This window comes from Leishmania martiniquensis, chromosome 26 (genome assembly GCF_017916325.1).
Source record: "Leishmania martiniquensis isolate LSCM1 chromosome 26, whole genome shotgun sequence".
Lineage (NCBI taxonomy): Eukaryota > Euglenozoa > Kinetoplastea > Trypanosomatida > Trypanosomatidae > Leishmania > Leishmania martiniquensis.
The window spans coordinates 706355-723078 of record NC_090161.1 but is presented as its reverse complement, the minus strand read 5'-3'; the positions used below and the strand labels follow the sequence as shown (position 1 = coordinate 723078).

The following is a 16724-nucleotide window of genomic DNA, read 5'->3' as shown; positions in this document are numbered from 1 at the left end:
CACTTGATACAAACGTGCGTGAGGCGGGGCCTGTATGCAAGTAGGAAAAGGCGTGCGTGTGGGACAAAGAAAAGGGAGCAAGGAAGAGAAGGAGAGGGAAGGGTTGTTCGCGATGGAGCAGCAGCAGGAGGGCGTCCGCGCACACGCTGCACGGTCGAAAGCAAGCCAACAAAGACCACAAGCACGGGAGGAGAGAGAGAAGAGGGAGGAAGGGAGGGGAAGGGGCGAGCGCTGGGGCGAAGAGGCCAACACGAGCACAGATAAGGTTACTGTGCTCAATGCCCCGCGTTGGGTGGGCGGGCAGCTCGGAGAGGCAAACGCACAGGCGAAAAGAAAAAAAAACGGAAATCGGTGATGAGTGGAGAGGGGCGGCGTGCGGCGTGCAGACGGGCGAACACGACACGCAAAGAGGAGAGCACGCGCCTTTTCAATCGTTGTGCGTTGCCCTCACGTATATGTGGAAGTGATATACCTTTCTGCACTATGATCGGCCCCACTGCCGTTTTACCGAGCCAATGAGCCAACGTTCGGCGTCCGTTGAATGGGTGTGTAACTCAGAGAAAGGAGATGAGAGAGAGGGGAGGGGGAGAGGAGAGGGCAGAGTGGAGAGGGAGAGAGAACCCAAAAAGAGTCCACGGCGAAGAAATCTGCCCACAAAGACGCACGCACACACACATACACAGCGGCGCACAGAGAGAAGACAATGTTGGGAAGGCAAATATATGCCACCAGGAAGTGAAAGAGAGAGAGAAAGAGCCACAGACAGACGAGAAATCGGTGATGTAACAGACAATGAAAAAGATGCTGACGCGCCTATAAAAAGAAAAAATGATGGTGAGCCGCGTGATACAGAAAGAGAGGCTAATGGTAATCGTGTCGAGGCGCTGCGATAGGGAGGATGCGCTATTGTCTCGACCCGCCGTTCGTTTGCCCTCTTTTCTAAACAATGCGCTTCTTTCTCGCTGAACTTTGGGGGTGAGGTGGGGTGGGGCGATGGGGGCGACTCAACGGCTGCGGTATGAGTACTCTCTGCATTGGGGGGGGGGGGGGCAAAACAGCGTGCGTTGGCTCATGCGTGTTTGGTTCGCCATGGGGCGCCGTATGAAGCGCGCGATCAAGGAGAGCGAGGGAGAAGGGAAAGGGGAAGACGACGGAGCGGAGAGGTGAGCAAGCGCGCATGAAAGGAAGAGGGGAGAAGAGGCCAACAGGGGAGAGCGGCGCACAGCATGAGGTGCACGCCCGCCCTGCTCAGGAAGGAGAGGGGGAAGTGGCCGAAAAAGAGGCGCACAGCGCGGAAGAAGACATGCGCACACCCACTCACGAGCGTGGCGATGCACGCGAGCGGCGGGGAGCAAGGTTCGCCTTGGGCATTTCATACGTGTGCGCATGGGGTGCGGGTATGATGTGCTCGCAGCGCCTGTTCGCTTTTGTCGCGCGCGCGCTCACTCACAGACTCTGTCTTCTGTGTTTCGTCAAGCGCTGTACTATGAAGGTAAAGCAAAGGATGACAACTATCGCAGCATTGAGGGATCTCTTCGATGCGCACTGAGGGGCGGGGGGAGGCGACAGAACACACATGCGCGCATATGCATGTGTGTGTGTGTGTGTGTCAGCGCGAAGCTAGGCAGAGAGGCCCCGCCCCCTACCCTGCTCGACGCGTTGTTTGGCGCGTACGCACTGCCCAAGGTGCGAGCATCATAGCTTTTCGTGTCCGTCTTGCAGTGGAATGTCGTAGAGGACGACTACGACGAAGGAGGGACAAGCGACTTATGACGTAGGCGATCACGTGATGTGCGCCAGATGCGTGTCAGAGTCGCGACGCGCTCCTGCCTCTCCGCGCTCTCCTGGTCCAGTGCCCCACCGACTTTGCCCGTGGCAGGGGCGGTGGTGACATCATCGTCCGCCATGGGCGTGCACATATGTTCAGCAGGGTTGAACAGTTTGTGCAGTTCCGCCACGGACTCAAGGCCCATCGCGTCGGCAATGGCGTGCTCACAGTTCAATGTTGTACGCTGGCGGGTACGCTTTCCTGCAGAAGAGAGAGTCGACTCCGCGGCTGCATCTGCAGCAGTCGGATCGTAGCGACGGGTCAGCTCCTGCTCGTACTCCATAGGCCCGATGAGTGCTGCCGCGAGAGTCAACGCAGCGTGAAGCTTACGCCCATCGCTGCTCCATATCTGGTGCTCGATGTACACTCGTCTCTTCTCTGAGGATGAAGATGCCACCGAAGATGGCGACGGCTCGCTGGCGCACGCGGTGCGGGAAGGCGGGAGAAGAATTTGTGTAGCCACCAACACCGTACTCCGCGGGCCGATTTCGCGCTGGTAGATGATGGAGAGGTCAGAGACAACGAACGCCACGCGACGCCGCGCCATCATGGCGCCCAAACCAAGGAATGAGAGCTGATGCCATCTTGCCAGTTCGCAGATTTCAAGGTACTTGGAGTTGTTGACATGGCCGAACTCATCGATCATGCGCAGACCGCAGTACACAGGGACGACGATAGGCTGGGCGATGAATCGAACAAACGCACGATCAAACGGCAGTTGGCGAAGCCATGGCCAGACAAATCTCGGCGGCAGCGGTCGTGACGCCTGTTGAAGTGGTGCCGCACCTGTCGCGGCCGCCTCGTTCGCCGCGGCCGCACGAATGGCCCTCACCGGCACCACCAATGTCGCCGCATCGGTGGGGGGGATAGGCACAATGCCGCTAATCATCTTGCTCACTATGACGCGGTCACGAAGGCCACGCCACAGAAAGCGCTGACAGCGAAGAAAATGTGCGAGCACCATTGTCGTTCTCTTCGCGTATTGGCGGCGGCTACGTCAGGAAGCGAAGGCTGGCGAGGGAGGCGATACATGCACACGCACAGGCATATATATATCAGATATCCACCGTTGTCACGCCGCACTGTGCCCTGCCCTGCCCTGCGTCCCTTCGCCTCCTCTCTGCTCTCACCCTCTACGCTGGACTGCTTGGATAAGTGTGTGGGTGGGTGTATGCCTGAAAGCGCCTTCTTCTCTCGGTAGTCTGAGATTGAAGAGAACGACAAAAAAGGGAGGGAGAGAGAGATGTGAAGGAGAGCGCGTAATGGTAGAGGTGGCGAGTTCCCATCTGCTGTTTCCACGCTTTTATGGGTGATGGCACCCAACCTGTCGAGCATCGCCACAGGGAGGGCGGGGGAGAGGAATTCTGTGCTCCGCTCATACAAGATCGCTTTTTAGCTTGGGAACTACCCCCCACACACACACGCATGAAGGTGCAGGGCACACCGCTTCGCTGTTCGAACGCGTCCCTCGGCGGCTGACATGATGGCAGGTGGTGGCGGTGAGGCTGACTTGAGCGCACGAGTGGTAAAAGAAAAAAATTTCCACATCCTCCTCAGCAGGAGAAAGGGTGAGAGAGAAGGGGGTGGGCGCAACACGTGTACACATGCATCTATGCGTTTACTTATACATTTAGGTAAACATGTATGCGTTTCCCCGTACGTCGTTGACGTACACCCCTCCCCCGAAACAGAAGTGGTGGAGACGCACAGACACGAGGGCGGAGTACTTTTGCGATGCGAAGAGAGGGGGGAAGGGGTGAGGAAGAAAACAGCAGCAGACACATACATACACGCATATATATGTATATGCATATATATGTATACATACATACGTGTGTACGTCTGTATGTGGGGGGAGGGGGAGGGGTATCCCAAAGAAACACTCAGAGAAGAGCGAATCAGCTCGCTGGCCGCGACATGCCACGAAGCCCGACGCTTTGCCAGGGCATCCGTGCTGGGGCGGAACTGATCCCGCTTGCCGCCTGGTGGTGGTGGTGGTGGAAGAGAGAGGGAGAGACGCCTTGCCTCACCCCTCCCTCCTACCCTTCCCTCCCCGCTTCACTGCTTCGCAACACACCTATTCCGTCTGATTAGTCGATATATGCGCACCCATCCGCCTTCGCGTAAAGGCCCCGAGACGCGCGGAGAAGAGCACTTTAGCGAAATTTCATGGGAGTCCGTGGATGTGGGGGAGGGAGGTGGGTCATTGGATGTATCTCGGCGCGTTGAGGGGGCGAAATGAGAAGAGAGTGACGCTACAATAAAGAGGAAAGAGGCGGGGTCGAAAGCGGAGCAGCTGCAAACGAAAATGGACGTCATGAACGCGTGGACGCGTGCCTTTCCCTTTCGCTCAAACGAAATGGAAAGAGGGGGAGAGGAGGCCTCCCTCTCCCCCCGTTCAGTGAGCCGGCCGACCGGCCTCACAAGTGCGTGCCTCTGCTCCGCCACGCTGGCGCGCCGCTCACCACCTCAACGGCCGCCGGCCCAGCGGTATGTGTCTGTGGGCGCGGACACACATATGAGAGTACGTCAGCGCCTGTCGTGTCGCCATCGTGCGCCGCGATCGACTGCAAAGAGGAGGAGTGGGGAGAGAGAGCGAGAGAAGCATAGCGATCGATAGAGGCGCGCGAGGCACACACACACACAAAGTCGGCCCCCGCCCCACTCTCCCCACAGTTCATCTTCACGGTCCTCGATCGGCGCTAAGGTGTGAGGAGAGAGCAGAGAGCAGAGAGGCGAAGGGAGCTGCCAACAAGCAAATCAGTCAGCACGCTCTGCCAAGAAACTGCGGGGCGAAGAGGTGGCTGGAGAGGTGATGGGTAGAGGGACGAGAGAGGACGAAAGCTGTCCGGTGCACTCATCCTCGCCTCCGTGCGCCGTCCGCGCTTCTCGAAACGGGCATGCACGCAAGGCGCACACGCGCGTGCCTCGCCTCATCCACATCTGTGCATTCCCTCTCCGCGGGCCACCCCGGTGCGCGACCTTCACCACTCCGACTCGCCTCCTCTGCCACACACGCACACGCACACAAGCACAAAGAGAGACACAGACGCTTCATCATGAGGTGCTGTCCTCACGACGCCTCGCTCCTTCCTCTCTCCCCTCCCTCCACGTCGGTGCCCACTCCGCACGCAGCACAAAAAAAAACGCCCATGTCCCATCTTCCTCTGCCCGCATACCTGCACATCTCAGTAAGCGCCACGTGGCTACACAGCGCGCACGTGTGGCCATCACGTGCACATACGTGGGGAAAAAAGGAGGAGTGGAAAGAACAGAGAGGGCAATGGGAAGCGGCCTCCCTGATGTGGGCATCAGCTCCTCTTCTTGCCCTTCGTCTTCGACTCGCCAGCAGCAGCAGCCCCAGAAGCAGCCCCCTTCCTGACCTCAGTGCGGCCACCGCTACCGATCGCACGCCTGAGGATCTCAACGAACCAGAAGTACTGCAGCAGTTGTAAAGCAGATAAAGCGGCTACGGCGATGCCCGCTGCCACCTCATTGTGCAGTTTCGGCACGTACCCAGGCTCGCCACCGTGGACGATGTCAGACCGCCACGTGCTCAGCACATTATGCAGCCAGCTGCAGGTCACGTAGGTGCCGCCAATCACGCGAATAAGAGCGTAGAGGCCGCCGAAGGTGTATTCGCAGACGGCGGCGCAGCTGTCGAGGCTTTTGATAAGAGGCCACTGGGTCGTCTGATCTGCGATGGCCGACAAGGTGCGCAGCATCACAGAAACATGCAGGAAGCCGTTGCTCAGTTCGAAGCAGCCGGTATAGTACCCGGCGTAGCTCTCGGAGAAGGGGAAGAGGAGAATGTAGGACCCCACGAAGCTGCAGAGCCCATGCACCTTCCATGCCAGGGCCCACTTGTAGTAAAAGCACACAACAATATCCCACAAGAAGTACGCAGTGATGGCCACCCGGCTGAAGCGGTAGTGTGGCACCGCTGAGTACAGGTCACTCGGTAGCACACCGCCATTCTGTAGGAGGTTGGTAAAGAAGAGAACAGCGGAGAAGGACATCAGGCAGCCGTTCGCGATGCTGCAACACCGCACAACCATGTCGTCCTGTTGCGCCCTCGCCAGCCGCCTCCAGTTCGGTATGCACGACGGCAGTAATCGCGTGAGCGCGTACTGCAGAGAGAACCAGAAGGAAACCATAGGGACGAAGATGACAGCCTCGCGGGCCATGGGTGTTACCCACGTATCATACGCGGTTGCGAACCCCATTGCTGCTGGCTCGCTGCCTCTTTCCCCCTGACCGAGTGCGATGGTATGTGCAGCTCTGGCACAGAATACGCTGACCCTCGGGCGTCGCCCCGCTCACCGGCTGCAATTGTGCAGGCCCACGCCTCCAAAAATCTCAGGCAGCCACACACGCACACAAAGAGAGTAAGACCGACTTGCGCCCTCGCTCTCTCCATGCCGGCCTCTCTCTCTCTAACGGTCCCTCGCCCCGTGCGCCTCTGTCTTACCTTGCGGCCAGCGCAGTGATGCCAAAGAGAGCCTCAGACGACGACAGCAAAACAAATTGATATACTGATAGAGAAAACAGCAGTGGGAGAGATGGCAACGTGCGCTGCTGCGCGAGGTGCTGATGTCGCTCTGCTTGCGCGTACCGATACGCGTGAGGGCGTCGCGTTGTTGTGTCGCGTTTCGGGTGTTGTGTTGGCTGTAGGTGAGCACATACGTACACACACACACACATATATATGAGGATGTATACCTTTGCTTACGACTTGAGCAAGAGAGGGGGGAGAAGAGAACGGAGATGAGGTCCGATGCCATCAGCAAGTCCGCACAGCGCTCGTAATCGGTCCGGCCTCGAGGCCGGTGTTCGCCCGCGCCGCTGACGCCGAGGCCGTCGCCGTGGGTGCAAGAGTGCAGCACCCAGCAAGCCCACAGACACGCGTATATGATGTCTTTGCGCCACGGACAGGAGTGCGGGCCGCCTGCTCCTCCAGCTTGCTCTCCCGCCGAGTGAGAGACGCGAGGGGGGCCGCGTGGGCAGGTCCAGCACGGGAGGCACGGCCAGTCATTATGGCGAGACAGACGGACAGAGGGCACACCATCAGGCCGCCAAAGCACGCTCTCAAAGGAAGTGCAAGCAGCACGTGACGCTGAGCGGTACCGCAAAGGCGGCGACTCGACCTGCGCAACGAAAGAAGAGCGCAAACGCAGTCGGCGATCCGACTCGCCGCACCGCTGTGCCCCCACTCGCCCCCCCTCCTCCTCCTCTGCCCGGCTAGCAGCGCTTACACACACACACATATATGTGTAAACGGATCCGACAAGGAGAGGGCAACGCGTGCGCCCGCAGGGCCTCGCACACTGACTCAGTGGCCTTTGAGGGAATTCATCTGGGAGGAGTAGGGAGTGCATTGAGATGGCGCACAGTTGAAGCCAGCAGCGGCTGTTGAGCGGGGCGTGCGCTCGCAAGAAGGCCCAGCCAGAACAACCACATTCACACCGGTGGTGCAGTCGACGATGCACACATCCGCAAGACCAAGACGGCTGAAATGGGTGAAAGGGGGGAGGCGCTGCAGCGACGGCGGCCGCCAGAGAAGCCGCACGGAAGAGATCATCTTCACCGAATGAAGTGTCAGTGTCCTTCGATGTTCCACCTCTTGTCTGTGACATGGGGGTGGATCGAGGGAGTCACGAGAAAGAGGGGGGAAGATGGAAGATAGGCGGGCTCTCATCATCTTGTACCCTGCACCCTCTCCTTACAGTCACCATCAGAGCACCTACACTCCCCGCACACATGCGCATGGCCATTCGCCGCCATTACCAGCTGCTCGAAGAGGGACGGGGAGAGAGAGAGAGGCAAGGCAGGGAGCAGCAACCATGACAGAAAAAAAGCAGCAGAAGCGGGTGGTTGGGGTATCGCGCAGCACGCCCCCTCCGCACTAGCCGCACACCTTCAACCGTAAGCTCGGGTGTGCATGCCCCATCCCACAACCACCTCTGAACTGGAGCGTGGCGATAAGACAGAGCAGACACATGTACGCCTGGCCACTCACACCATCGCTGTCTTTTCTTTAGGAAGGGAAAGGGGGAGAGGGAAGGGAGTCGCATTACGTCAACACTTCGTTAGTTCGTAAGGTTTCTTTATGTTTAGTGATAGCACACCGCTTCACTCTCGTGGAGCGGGCAAGATATGCCCCACGTGCGCACAGAGGTGATGGGAAGTCGGCCTCGCAGGCGGCATCGAGCATGAGGATCACGTTGGCGGCCTCCAAGTCAGCAACGGCAACTCAAGTAGGAGGGCAAAAGAGGTCGAGAGGAGGAGTGCCGGATAGGCAGCGCGCTGTGCAAGACGACACCCTGTCGCCGCCACGCTTCGCTCCCTTCTCATAACCCTCTCACACCTCCAGCCTCCCGCACTTACGCCTGCTGCTGATGGCCAAGATTGTTGAAGTTGGCCCAATACTTATGCATCTCGAGCGCCACCTTGCAGCTGTCGCGGACGATCGGCTCGTGGTGAGTCGCATAGCTCTCCAGCACTGGCAGCGTCGCCGGATCGGCGATAGCGCCGAGCGCCTCAGCAGCCTCATGCCGCACCATGGGCGCCTCTTCCTCGTCTCTGAGAGCCGCAATGAGAGCCGGCTGGCTGCTCGGGCGTTCGAGTTGCCCAAGAACAAAAGCAACCTCGTGGCGGAACAGCGCCGAGGCGGTGTCCTGGCGTAGGCCGCGGCAGAGCGCGGCCACCGCTGCCTCCGTCCCCATGTTGCGCAAGGTGAACATGGCCATATAGCGGCGGAAGAGTCGTGTACGGCCCGACGTGTCCAGCAGCATCGCCTCCAGCTCCTCCACAGTCTGCGGCAATGGCCCGTCAGTGCCGCAGCAGAGTGGACTAAACGCCGGAGACGGGTCTACAGACACGAACTTACAACCCCTCGGCGGGGCCACGGCTACCTCACCCCTCGTCTCCTTCATAGCGATTCGGGCCAGCGCAAGCTCGCAGGTCTCTCGGATCGGCACCTCTGGCTCAATGGTGGGGTCACTGTGCGTCTTGAGCACCTGTAGCGCAAGCGGCGAGCCAATGGCGCCAAGCGCCTCAGCCGCCTCATGCCGTGTCACGACATCGTAGCTAGCAGTACGCAGAATACGCTCCAGCTCCGGCACGGCCCCCTCGCAGCCGCTCTGGCCAGCGTTGTAAACAAGCTCGTGCTGCAGTAGGACTGAGTTGGTGGTAGCGATCGCCTCCAGAATTACCTTTACCCCGGCGACAGTCTTGAGACAGTCTTCCTTGAGCCGGTACAGCTCGCGCAGGCGGCTGTCCAATGGCTCCCGCGGGTCCAGCAGCTTCGCGTAGTCCTTGCGGACTTCCTCGACGGTGCGGCTGGTAGAATCGGCCATGATGACTAGTACGCTTGGTTTCTGGTCACTCGTTGATGGCTTTGCTTCCACGATAGCGTTGGCGGCGTTGCCTCACCTCTCCGTCCGCCCTTTCGCAGGCGGCGCAGCAAAACGGAGTTGAGTCACGTTATTTGCTTGTATGTGTGGACGCAGCTGCTGTGCGTGAGATGGGGTGTCCCGCACCGGTGAAAGGCGGGCAATCGTCTGCAAGCACACGCACAAACGAGCCGTAAGCACCTTAGAAGAGGCAAGAGAGACCCCGCACGAATGATACGAGAGCGAGAGAAGATGGTGCACCGCGGAGACACAGTTGTGGCGTTGCGCGCATTGTGCTGTGCGGCAATGCGCACGCGCAGAGAGGGAGGGAGGGGAAAAACGCTCACGTGCGAAGCGCACCTATCCCAGGCGGGCGCGTAAGGGATGTGCGCATAGCTATGCGTTACAGACGGAGCCAGCCAGCCCGCACACACACAGAAAAAGAGAGAGAGAGAGACGCGCAGACACACCCGCGCGCACACCTCCTTGTTCTGCGTTTGATGCAACGGTGTGGTGAACGCTTTTTTGTTTCCGTCCCTCGCGCTCCTGCCCCTGTCGTCGTCGAAGGCTGCTGTATCTGAAAAAAGGCTATCGACCGCCGCAAACAAAATTCAACGGAAATGGCGGTCAGCGCACATCTTCGCTTGCGCGTGGCACTGAGTTCGGGTGTTGGCGATTTGTGCTCCAATTACGTGACGCGTGTGCGTGTGCAGAGCACGAATGACGGGTGCTAGCGATGGGCGCCTCGCCTAGCCCTCAGCGGCCTGTCGCATGGTGGGAGGAGAGCATCCCCGAAAAGGGAGACGCGGGGGAGAAAACGGGCCGATCGCAAATGTGCACCGCAGGCGAGGAAGTGGTTGCGTACAGGCGCGTGTGCCAGCCTCCCTCTTGCCCCTCTCCTCCCCCCTCTCCTCCCTTCCCTTCCCCCACCGCCACCACCCACCCACCAACTCCCTTTGCGCTCGCTCCTTCAGCCGGGTCAACGAACGCTGAGACGCTTTATACGCAACCACTACGTTATCCATAATAAAGGGAGAAGCACGCGCGCACAGGGCAGAGGAAGACCCGGTACAGCGCACGCACAGCACACGCACACACACACACATACACACACTGCTGGACGTCCACCACCACTACCACCACCCCTGCTGCACACATGGACGGCCGGCATGATTCATATCCTCCGTAAAGCGCGCGCGGCACGCCCGAAGGCGGCGAGACAGCGGCACAAGTCGCACCGCTCCTCGTCCCAAGTGCCATCAGCCAACCATGAGACTACAGAAGCCCACGCCATAGTTGCCGCCCGATCCCATCACCCTGTCGACCTCACCATCGGCGGCGCCATGAGCCGGCGCGACTTCTACGAAGACTACGAGAACACGGCAGCATCCATGCCTAAGCTGCACGCACAGACTCGCCCACGGTCACCACCCACTCAAAGACTGCGCATTGTCTGACGAAAGGTAAACACCTCAGAGAAAAACTTGTCTTGCGACTCGGCGGCATGCGATAGGGTGGAGAGCGCCTCCCGCACCATCGGCTGCTTCCGCTCTGGGTAGGTGCACACAAAGTTCTCCACGAAGGAGTACCAGAACGGCGGGTGTACCTCAAAGATAGGGTACACCACCGCGCAGCTGACACTCAGGGCGCGGTCCTGGCACACAATGACGTTCATGGCAACAGAGATGAGTCGCTCCCACAGCGAGTTGAACGGCTCTAGTGTGCGAGCCAGCGCCTCCCTGGCCAGCCGCGTCGCCCGCGGCGCCGAGGCGCCAACGCCAGAGCGGCCGCCTGCACCGCCGCCGCTGCGAGCACCAAGGCTGCCTGGTGTGCCGGAAAGGCGGCCTGAGGGGCTCGCGTAGAAGGAAGGCAGCTGCATCGGGGACGGTGGAGGGGTGCCGTGCGGGCGCGCCTCTAGCGCCGGTGACACCGCCTGCGTGGAGAGCGCCTTGACCTCTCTAATAAGGCCAGCGACAAAGCTGAGGAAGGAGAGCCCGTGCAGCAGCGTGCCGGTCTGCGTGTCGACGTCCTCGCAGAGGTACACGACAAAGGAAATGAGCTTCTCCAGCTCGCCAGCGTCGAGGCTCATCAGAGGGCGATAGGCAAACTCCTCCGTCACCGTGCGCAGCATATTCACCACCGCGTAGGGCACTTTCGGGTACTCCTTGAAGTAAAGGAACGGAAACACACCGACCATGCGCAGCAGACCGAGGAGGACGTTGTCGTACGTCTCATCGTGGTAGAAGGTCATGGCGCCGAGTGGCACGAAGCCGCCCTGGATCGACCTCCTCAAGACACTCAGGGAGAGTGCCAGTGGTTTCAGCATCATGTCGTAGGCGCCATCCACCATACCGCCTCCGCCGACAGTGCTGACACGCTGAATGTGCTCGTCTGTGATGCACTGCTCGATTATGCTCTGCATAAGAGAGCACATGTGCTTGAAAAGCATGAGTCCGCAAGAGCTGTGCGCTGTGCAGCACGGCAGCGTGCAGCGGCCTCCCATTTGCGAGACGAGCTCTTCCAGGAAGCGCAGGAAGGAAACGATTACAATGCTGTGCTGCGCCGCGGACCGGTGCAGCACCTCGTGAAAGGAGCTGGCGTGGTCGCACACCCACTCCACAAGGTCGCTGAGCCCATCCGCACTGTCCCGCAACGCCAGAACAACGCCGCGCAGGTCACGCATCCACCCAGCCGTGAAAAGCGCGTCATTGCCGCCGCCGCCGCTGAGCGTGTTCTGCATGCACAGCTCGATCGGCTGCAGAAACCCCTTCAGGTTAGCCTGCGAGTACGGCGCCACACTGAAGAGCCGCCACAGCACCGCGGAGAGGTTCGTGCGCAGCTTGTAGGTTTGAACCGACTGTGCCAGGGGCAGTTCCACCACGGGAGGCAGCTCAAGGTGCAGCTCTCCTAGCATGGAGTGCGGGACATCCATGCACGCATTGCGGATAAGCTCGATGGACTCGCGGATGATGTGCGACGTTTCTTCGTCGGTGGTGCGGTCACCGGTGATCCCGCGCATGATGTTGTGCCCGGTATTGTTCAGTATGAACTGAAACAGCGCCACCCGAGACTGGAAGACGTTCGTGACGACGGTGTTGAGTGCCTCGTGCAGGCGCGAGGAGCTGAGCACACTCTGCACCATCGTCAAGAAGTGTAGGAGCGCCCGCTCCACGTAGGAGCTGTAGAGAGACGACCTCGGCGGCGCCGCAGCGGCGCTGCGGCGATGGTTCGCGCAATCCACACAGAACATGAAGAAGCCCGAGCACGCCTCCACCGCTGACTCCTCGACGGCACTCAGCACGTGCCGCACGAGCCCACCGGCGAGGTAGAACAGCCAAGTGGTGGCACTGGGGCTCGTCAGCACATTCGACCCTAGTCCATTGTGGACGTAGTTTGCCAGCATCCTCATCGCCTCGGTGTGCTCCAGCAGCGCGAGGTTTGCGGCGGCGTCCGACTGTGCGAGAATCGACTCCATTGTGGCCTCGAAGTCCTCGTCGGTCTCCATGTTGTACTCCATTCCCTCAAGGTCGCCGTTTGCGTTATTTGTGTTACGGTGCACTGGCCCCTGCTGGCCACTGCCGCCTGCGACGTATACGCGGGCTTCGAAGAAGCGCATAACAAGCTCGGGCGAGATGAGCTCTAAATCCTTTGGGGACTCTTCAGACATGCTGTACATGCGCCTCGAGGTGGCCAACCGGCTCCAGAAGTTGAGAAGGGTCGTCGCCGTGGTGAAGGAGCCAGACTGGCCGAATGGAATGCGGAAGACGTCCAGTGACACGGCACGGAGTGCCGATATCCACGCCTGAAAGACGGAACTCAGGTGTAGATCGCGATAGCCGAACGGGGAGACGAAGCGGTGGCACGCCTCCGCCAGCACTGTCACGTAGTGCGGCACCTTCAGTCGTCCGTCACTCAGCTGCATTGCATGAACAAGGTGGGTCAGGGCACCGTTCAGGTATTGGACACGCTCCTCGGTGGACTCGAAGAAGGTGCGACGGATGCCACACATGCTTGTCAGGCCAGTGAGCAGCGTAGCACAGTGGGGATAGGGCAGTGTAGCGTGCTGGCCCCACAACACATCCCACGTGTGCGGCGCAAGCAGCACCCCCTTCCACGAGCTCGGGAACTGGGCGGAGAGCGCCTCCTCAGTCTCATCCACCATGATCGCCATGAAGTCGTACGTGAGGCAGTCCCGCACAAATTCCGTTACCTGCAGCAGCATGGGAGACGCGCTGCTGACGCCTTCCAACTCGGCCATGCTAGCGACGAAGATGTCCAGCATGCACTCGTCACGGAAGTTGTTGCTGCAGCGGCGGTGGGCGGAGAAGTTCATGTACATCTGCGACTTGGCCGAGTCGTACTTGCTAAACTCATTAACGAGGGTGGTGAGCAGCAGCAGGGCGATGTGGTAGGCGGTGCGGCGCTCCTCCTCGCTGCGGTAGCCGGTCGGGGCAAAGCGAGAGTGCCGAATAATACCATACCCAAGCGGGCCGCCGTCGCTGCCGCTCGCACCACCGCCACTGGCAGCCATGCTACCCGCGCCGACACTCACCACCGAAGAAGGCGCGGCGCCGTTAGCCGAGTCGGTGATACGGGCGCTGTCGCTGCCGACCTCGTGCGAGCCGGCGGCTGTGCCGCAGCCACCGTTGTGGGCAACGCTCTTCGCGTACGAAGGTGAAGCGTCGTGCAGCATCTGAAGCGCGAATGCAACGGCCTCCATCATGAGCGTGCCCTTCTCGAAGCACAGCTTCGTCAGCTTGGCGTATGCACTCATGAGGCCTAGAGTTACGTGACGTGGGGCTCCGGCAAGACTGACCCTCTGCACGCAAGTGCCGCACATGTTCACCACCACCTCGAAGCGCTGCTCGTTTGAGAGCCACTTTCGATTTGCTTTGAACCACGTGACCACGCCCTGTGACACAAACATTAGCGCATACTGATTGTTCGACCGCGCAAAGATCGCCTCCAGCGGTGCGACATCTGCGCTCTCTTGTGTGAGAGCAGTGAGACGCTCCTGTGCGTGCCGGCGAGCCTCCGGGTCCGGATTGGCGTACATGGACTCCGCCAGGGAGTCGATCTCCTCTACGGAACCCATTTCCCTCCCGCGTATTTCGTTTGTGGGCGCGCACGTGCGTTTGTGTGGGTGGGTGGGTTGTATGGGGGTGCGTCGCGGAGTCACTGGGGTCCTATTTTCATTCAACACGAATGTCTGCTCGCTTGTCTGTGTGTGTGTATGTGTTGGTGTGGGGGGGGGGAATGTGTATAGAATACGAGCCCAAGGAGCGCCTGTACTCGCCCCTTTTACCCCTGTGTGTGTGTGTGTGTGTGCACGCGCGTCTGCGATGCAAAAGGGCGCTCACATGAAGGGGGCGCGGAAAATATGAACGAGAAGCGTTCTCGAGCGCGCCGTGTGTGCTCCTGCCCCCGCACCCGCCTCGTGTAGCGCGGTGATGGCACACCGTCCCACACGCACCCGTACAGGCAAAGAAAAGGGGGGAACGTGGTGAGACACGCAAGTCACAGAAGCGGTTGGCGGCAAAGCAAACGAGGCGGCCCCCTATGCCCAAGACATCAGCAATGAGAGAGGGGGAGAGGGAGGGGGACTCAGTCTACGGCAAGGGAGCGCGAGGTACAGCCTCGGCACCTGCAGTAGAGACATCCACTCCGTTGGGCTCGTCCTACTGGAGCAACGCTCTATTTGTGTGTGTGTGTCTACCATACAGAGCAACGCGCCGCATCAGATGGCACTTTGGATGGCACGAGCGCGGCGTTGCGGCGGAGAGGGAGCATGGCGGCCGCACAGCCACCGTCCGCCACCCCTCCTTTGACCGCCAAGAAGTCATCGACACCTCACCAGATTCACCGCGTCCACGGCGCACGCATTCAGCTCTTCTACGCAAGGGAGGGGAGCATGCGCACGTATGCACAATACCAAAGAAAACGCTGAGCCCCGTCAACTTCGCCTGAATGCCGTCTTTCCGCTGGAGAACACACGCACGCAACGACGCGGATGGAGATATGAGGCCTCGCACTGGCAGCCCTGCGCTCCACCCTCCATATTGTCGCTCCCTGCTGCCTGCCCCCTTCCACCACAGCCACCGTGAGGATCGAGAAGACAACGAGCGGCCACGGTGGAAGAAGTAGCGGGACGACACGGTGAGAGCGCCAGCAGCACATCGAGCGCCCTTACTGAACGATGCAGCTTCGTGCCGTGACAGTGAAGCTCGAAAGCAACGCCTCGAGCTGGTTATTGAATGTGCGCGACAGCGCCAGCGTCGGCTCCGCGGAGAGAGCGGAAACGGAGGCCGGGGCCGGCCGCGGCCAACTCCACTCCGCCGTTCCGGGTGGAAGGGAAGGCCAGGTTGAGGGGGCCCCAGCAGCTCTACCGTGAGCACGCAGAGGATACCTCTGGCCTTCGCAGTTGCCTTCCGCCTCTTCTGCGAGCTGCAATGCCGCCGCGCCGGTCGCCTCACCGTGAAGCGCGGATGGCTGCGTTCGCCAGAGCAGCTGCTCCTGAGCGCGCCAGTATTGAGCTGGAGAGCGAAACGGATTGCACAACGCCGCAGAGGAGCACTCGTAAACGGCGCGGCAAAGCGGCACCATCGCATCCGCCGGCGCTTCACCACCTACAGTCACGAGTAGGGTGTGAATGCCTGTGACAGATCGAAAGCCGTAGCTCCTCATGCGATGGCTCTCCAGCAGCTTTCCCAAGAACCTTGAATCCGTGGTCGGGGAGATGAGCCGCGCCTTGTTCGCTGCTGATGCGTTCAGCACGGAAGTTGTCAGGGAGCTGTTGGCAAGAGCGGGAAAGATGGTGGCAGCAGCGCTCGGCGGCTCCGTAATAGATGTCTCACCGCTCTTCGTACCGATGAGGAGGTCCTCCGTGCCGCCCCCCATGATACTCCTCGGCGACGACGAAGCGATGCGAGTCGGCGACAGCGCTGCCCTTGCGCGCATCTCCTCGCAGCGATCCAGGGAGGCGAAGAGGACGAAGTGCAGCTTGATCACATCCTCTGGTCCGACGTAGAGGTGCGCGTGCAGCGGGGCTGCGGCGGAGTTGAGCACCTCCTTTGGTGACGTGTACGTACGCAGCAGCAGCGGCATACCCTCAGCGTCGACGATCGCGACAGCGGCGACCGCCCAGGTCTCCAGTGACATACCTTTTTGACCTTCCCTCTTGAGGCACTGTCGTCACTTCCTTCACAGCGGATACGATGGTGTGTGGTGGTGCGGTGGGGCACGCAAGAGAGCGGAGGCTACTGTTGATGCGCTCCGCGATCTCCGGCACGCGCGGCAGCAGTAGGACGGTTGCACGCGAGGCCTTTCTTTCTTTTCAAGCGAGAAGTGAAGGGGAAGGGGCAGGACGGCAGCAGTGGTGTTCGGCAGTGGGAGGGCGGAAAAAAAATAAAGATGAAGCGTAGCAGCGAGCATGCGCCGGAGAACGTCCATCAGCGGACATCGTGCGTGAGGCTCGCAGTACCACGCCGTGCGAGGCACTTATG

General features: G+C 60.3%; 5 protein-coding genes across 5 annotated transcripts; all 5 read right to left on the bottom strand.

The window, feature by feature from the left end:
- Positions 1–1742: 1742 nt before the first annotated feature.
- On the bottom strand, positions 1743–2792 carry LSCM1_04207 (uncharacterized protein; the record flags this gene model as incomplete). The annotated part of the gene is made up of 1 exon (XM_067321722.1): positions 1743–2792. The coding sequence occupies one exon, from the start codon at positions 2790–2792 to the stop codon at positions 1743–1745; it is 1050 nt and encodes a 349-aa protein (XP_067177953.1).
- A 2347-nt stretch (positions 2793–5139) lies between these two features.
- Positions 5140–6054, bottom strand: LSCM1_04206 (uncharacterized protein; the record flags this gene model as incomplete). The annotated part of the gene is made up of 1 exon (XM_067321721.1): positions 5140–6054. One exon carries the CDS (start codon positions 6052–6054, stop codon positions 5140–5142), a length of 915 nt encoding a protein of 304 aa, XP_067177952.1.
- A 2157-nt stretch (positions 6055–8211) lies between these two features.
- LSCM1_04205 (uncharacterized protein) lies at positions 8212–9186 on the bottom strand (the record flags this gene model as incomplete). Its single annotated transcript, XM_067321720.1, has 1 exon — positions 8212–9186. The coding sequence occupies one exon, from the start codon at positions 9184–9186 to the stop codon at positions 8212–8214; it is 975 nt and encodes a 324-aa protein (XP_067177951.1).
- Positions 9187–10657: 1471 nt separating this feature from the next.
- LSCM1_04204 (uncharacterized protein) lies at positions 10658–14317 on the bottom strand (the record flags this gene model as incomplete). Its single annotated transcript, XM_067321719.1, has 1 exon — positions 10658–14317. The coding sequence occupies one exon, from the start codon at positions 14315–14317 to the stop codon at positions 10658–10660; it is 3660 nt and encodes a 1219-aa protein (XP_067177950.1).
- Positions 14318–15408: 1091 nt separating this feature from the next.
- LSCM1_04203 (uncharacterized protein) lies at positions 15409–16380 on the bottom strand (the record flags this gene model as incomplete). The annotated part of the gene is made up of 1 exon (XM_067321718.1): positions 15409–16380. One exon carries the CDS (start codon positions 16378–16380, stop codon positions 15409–15411), a length of 972 nt encoding a protein of 323 aa, XP_067177949.1.
- Between the last annotated feature and the right edge of the window lie 344 nt (positions 16381–16724).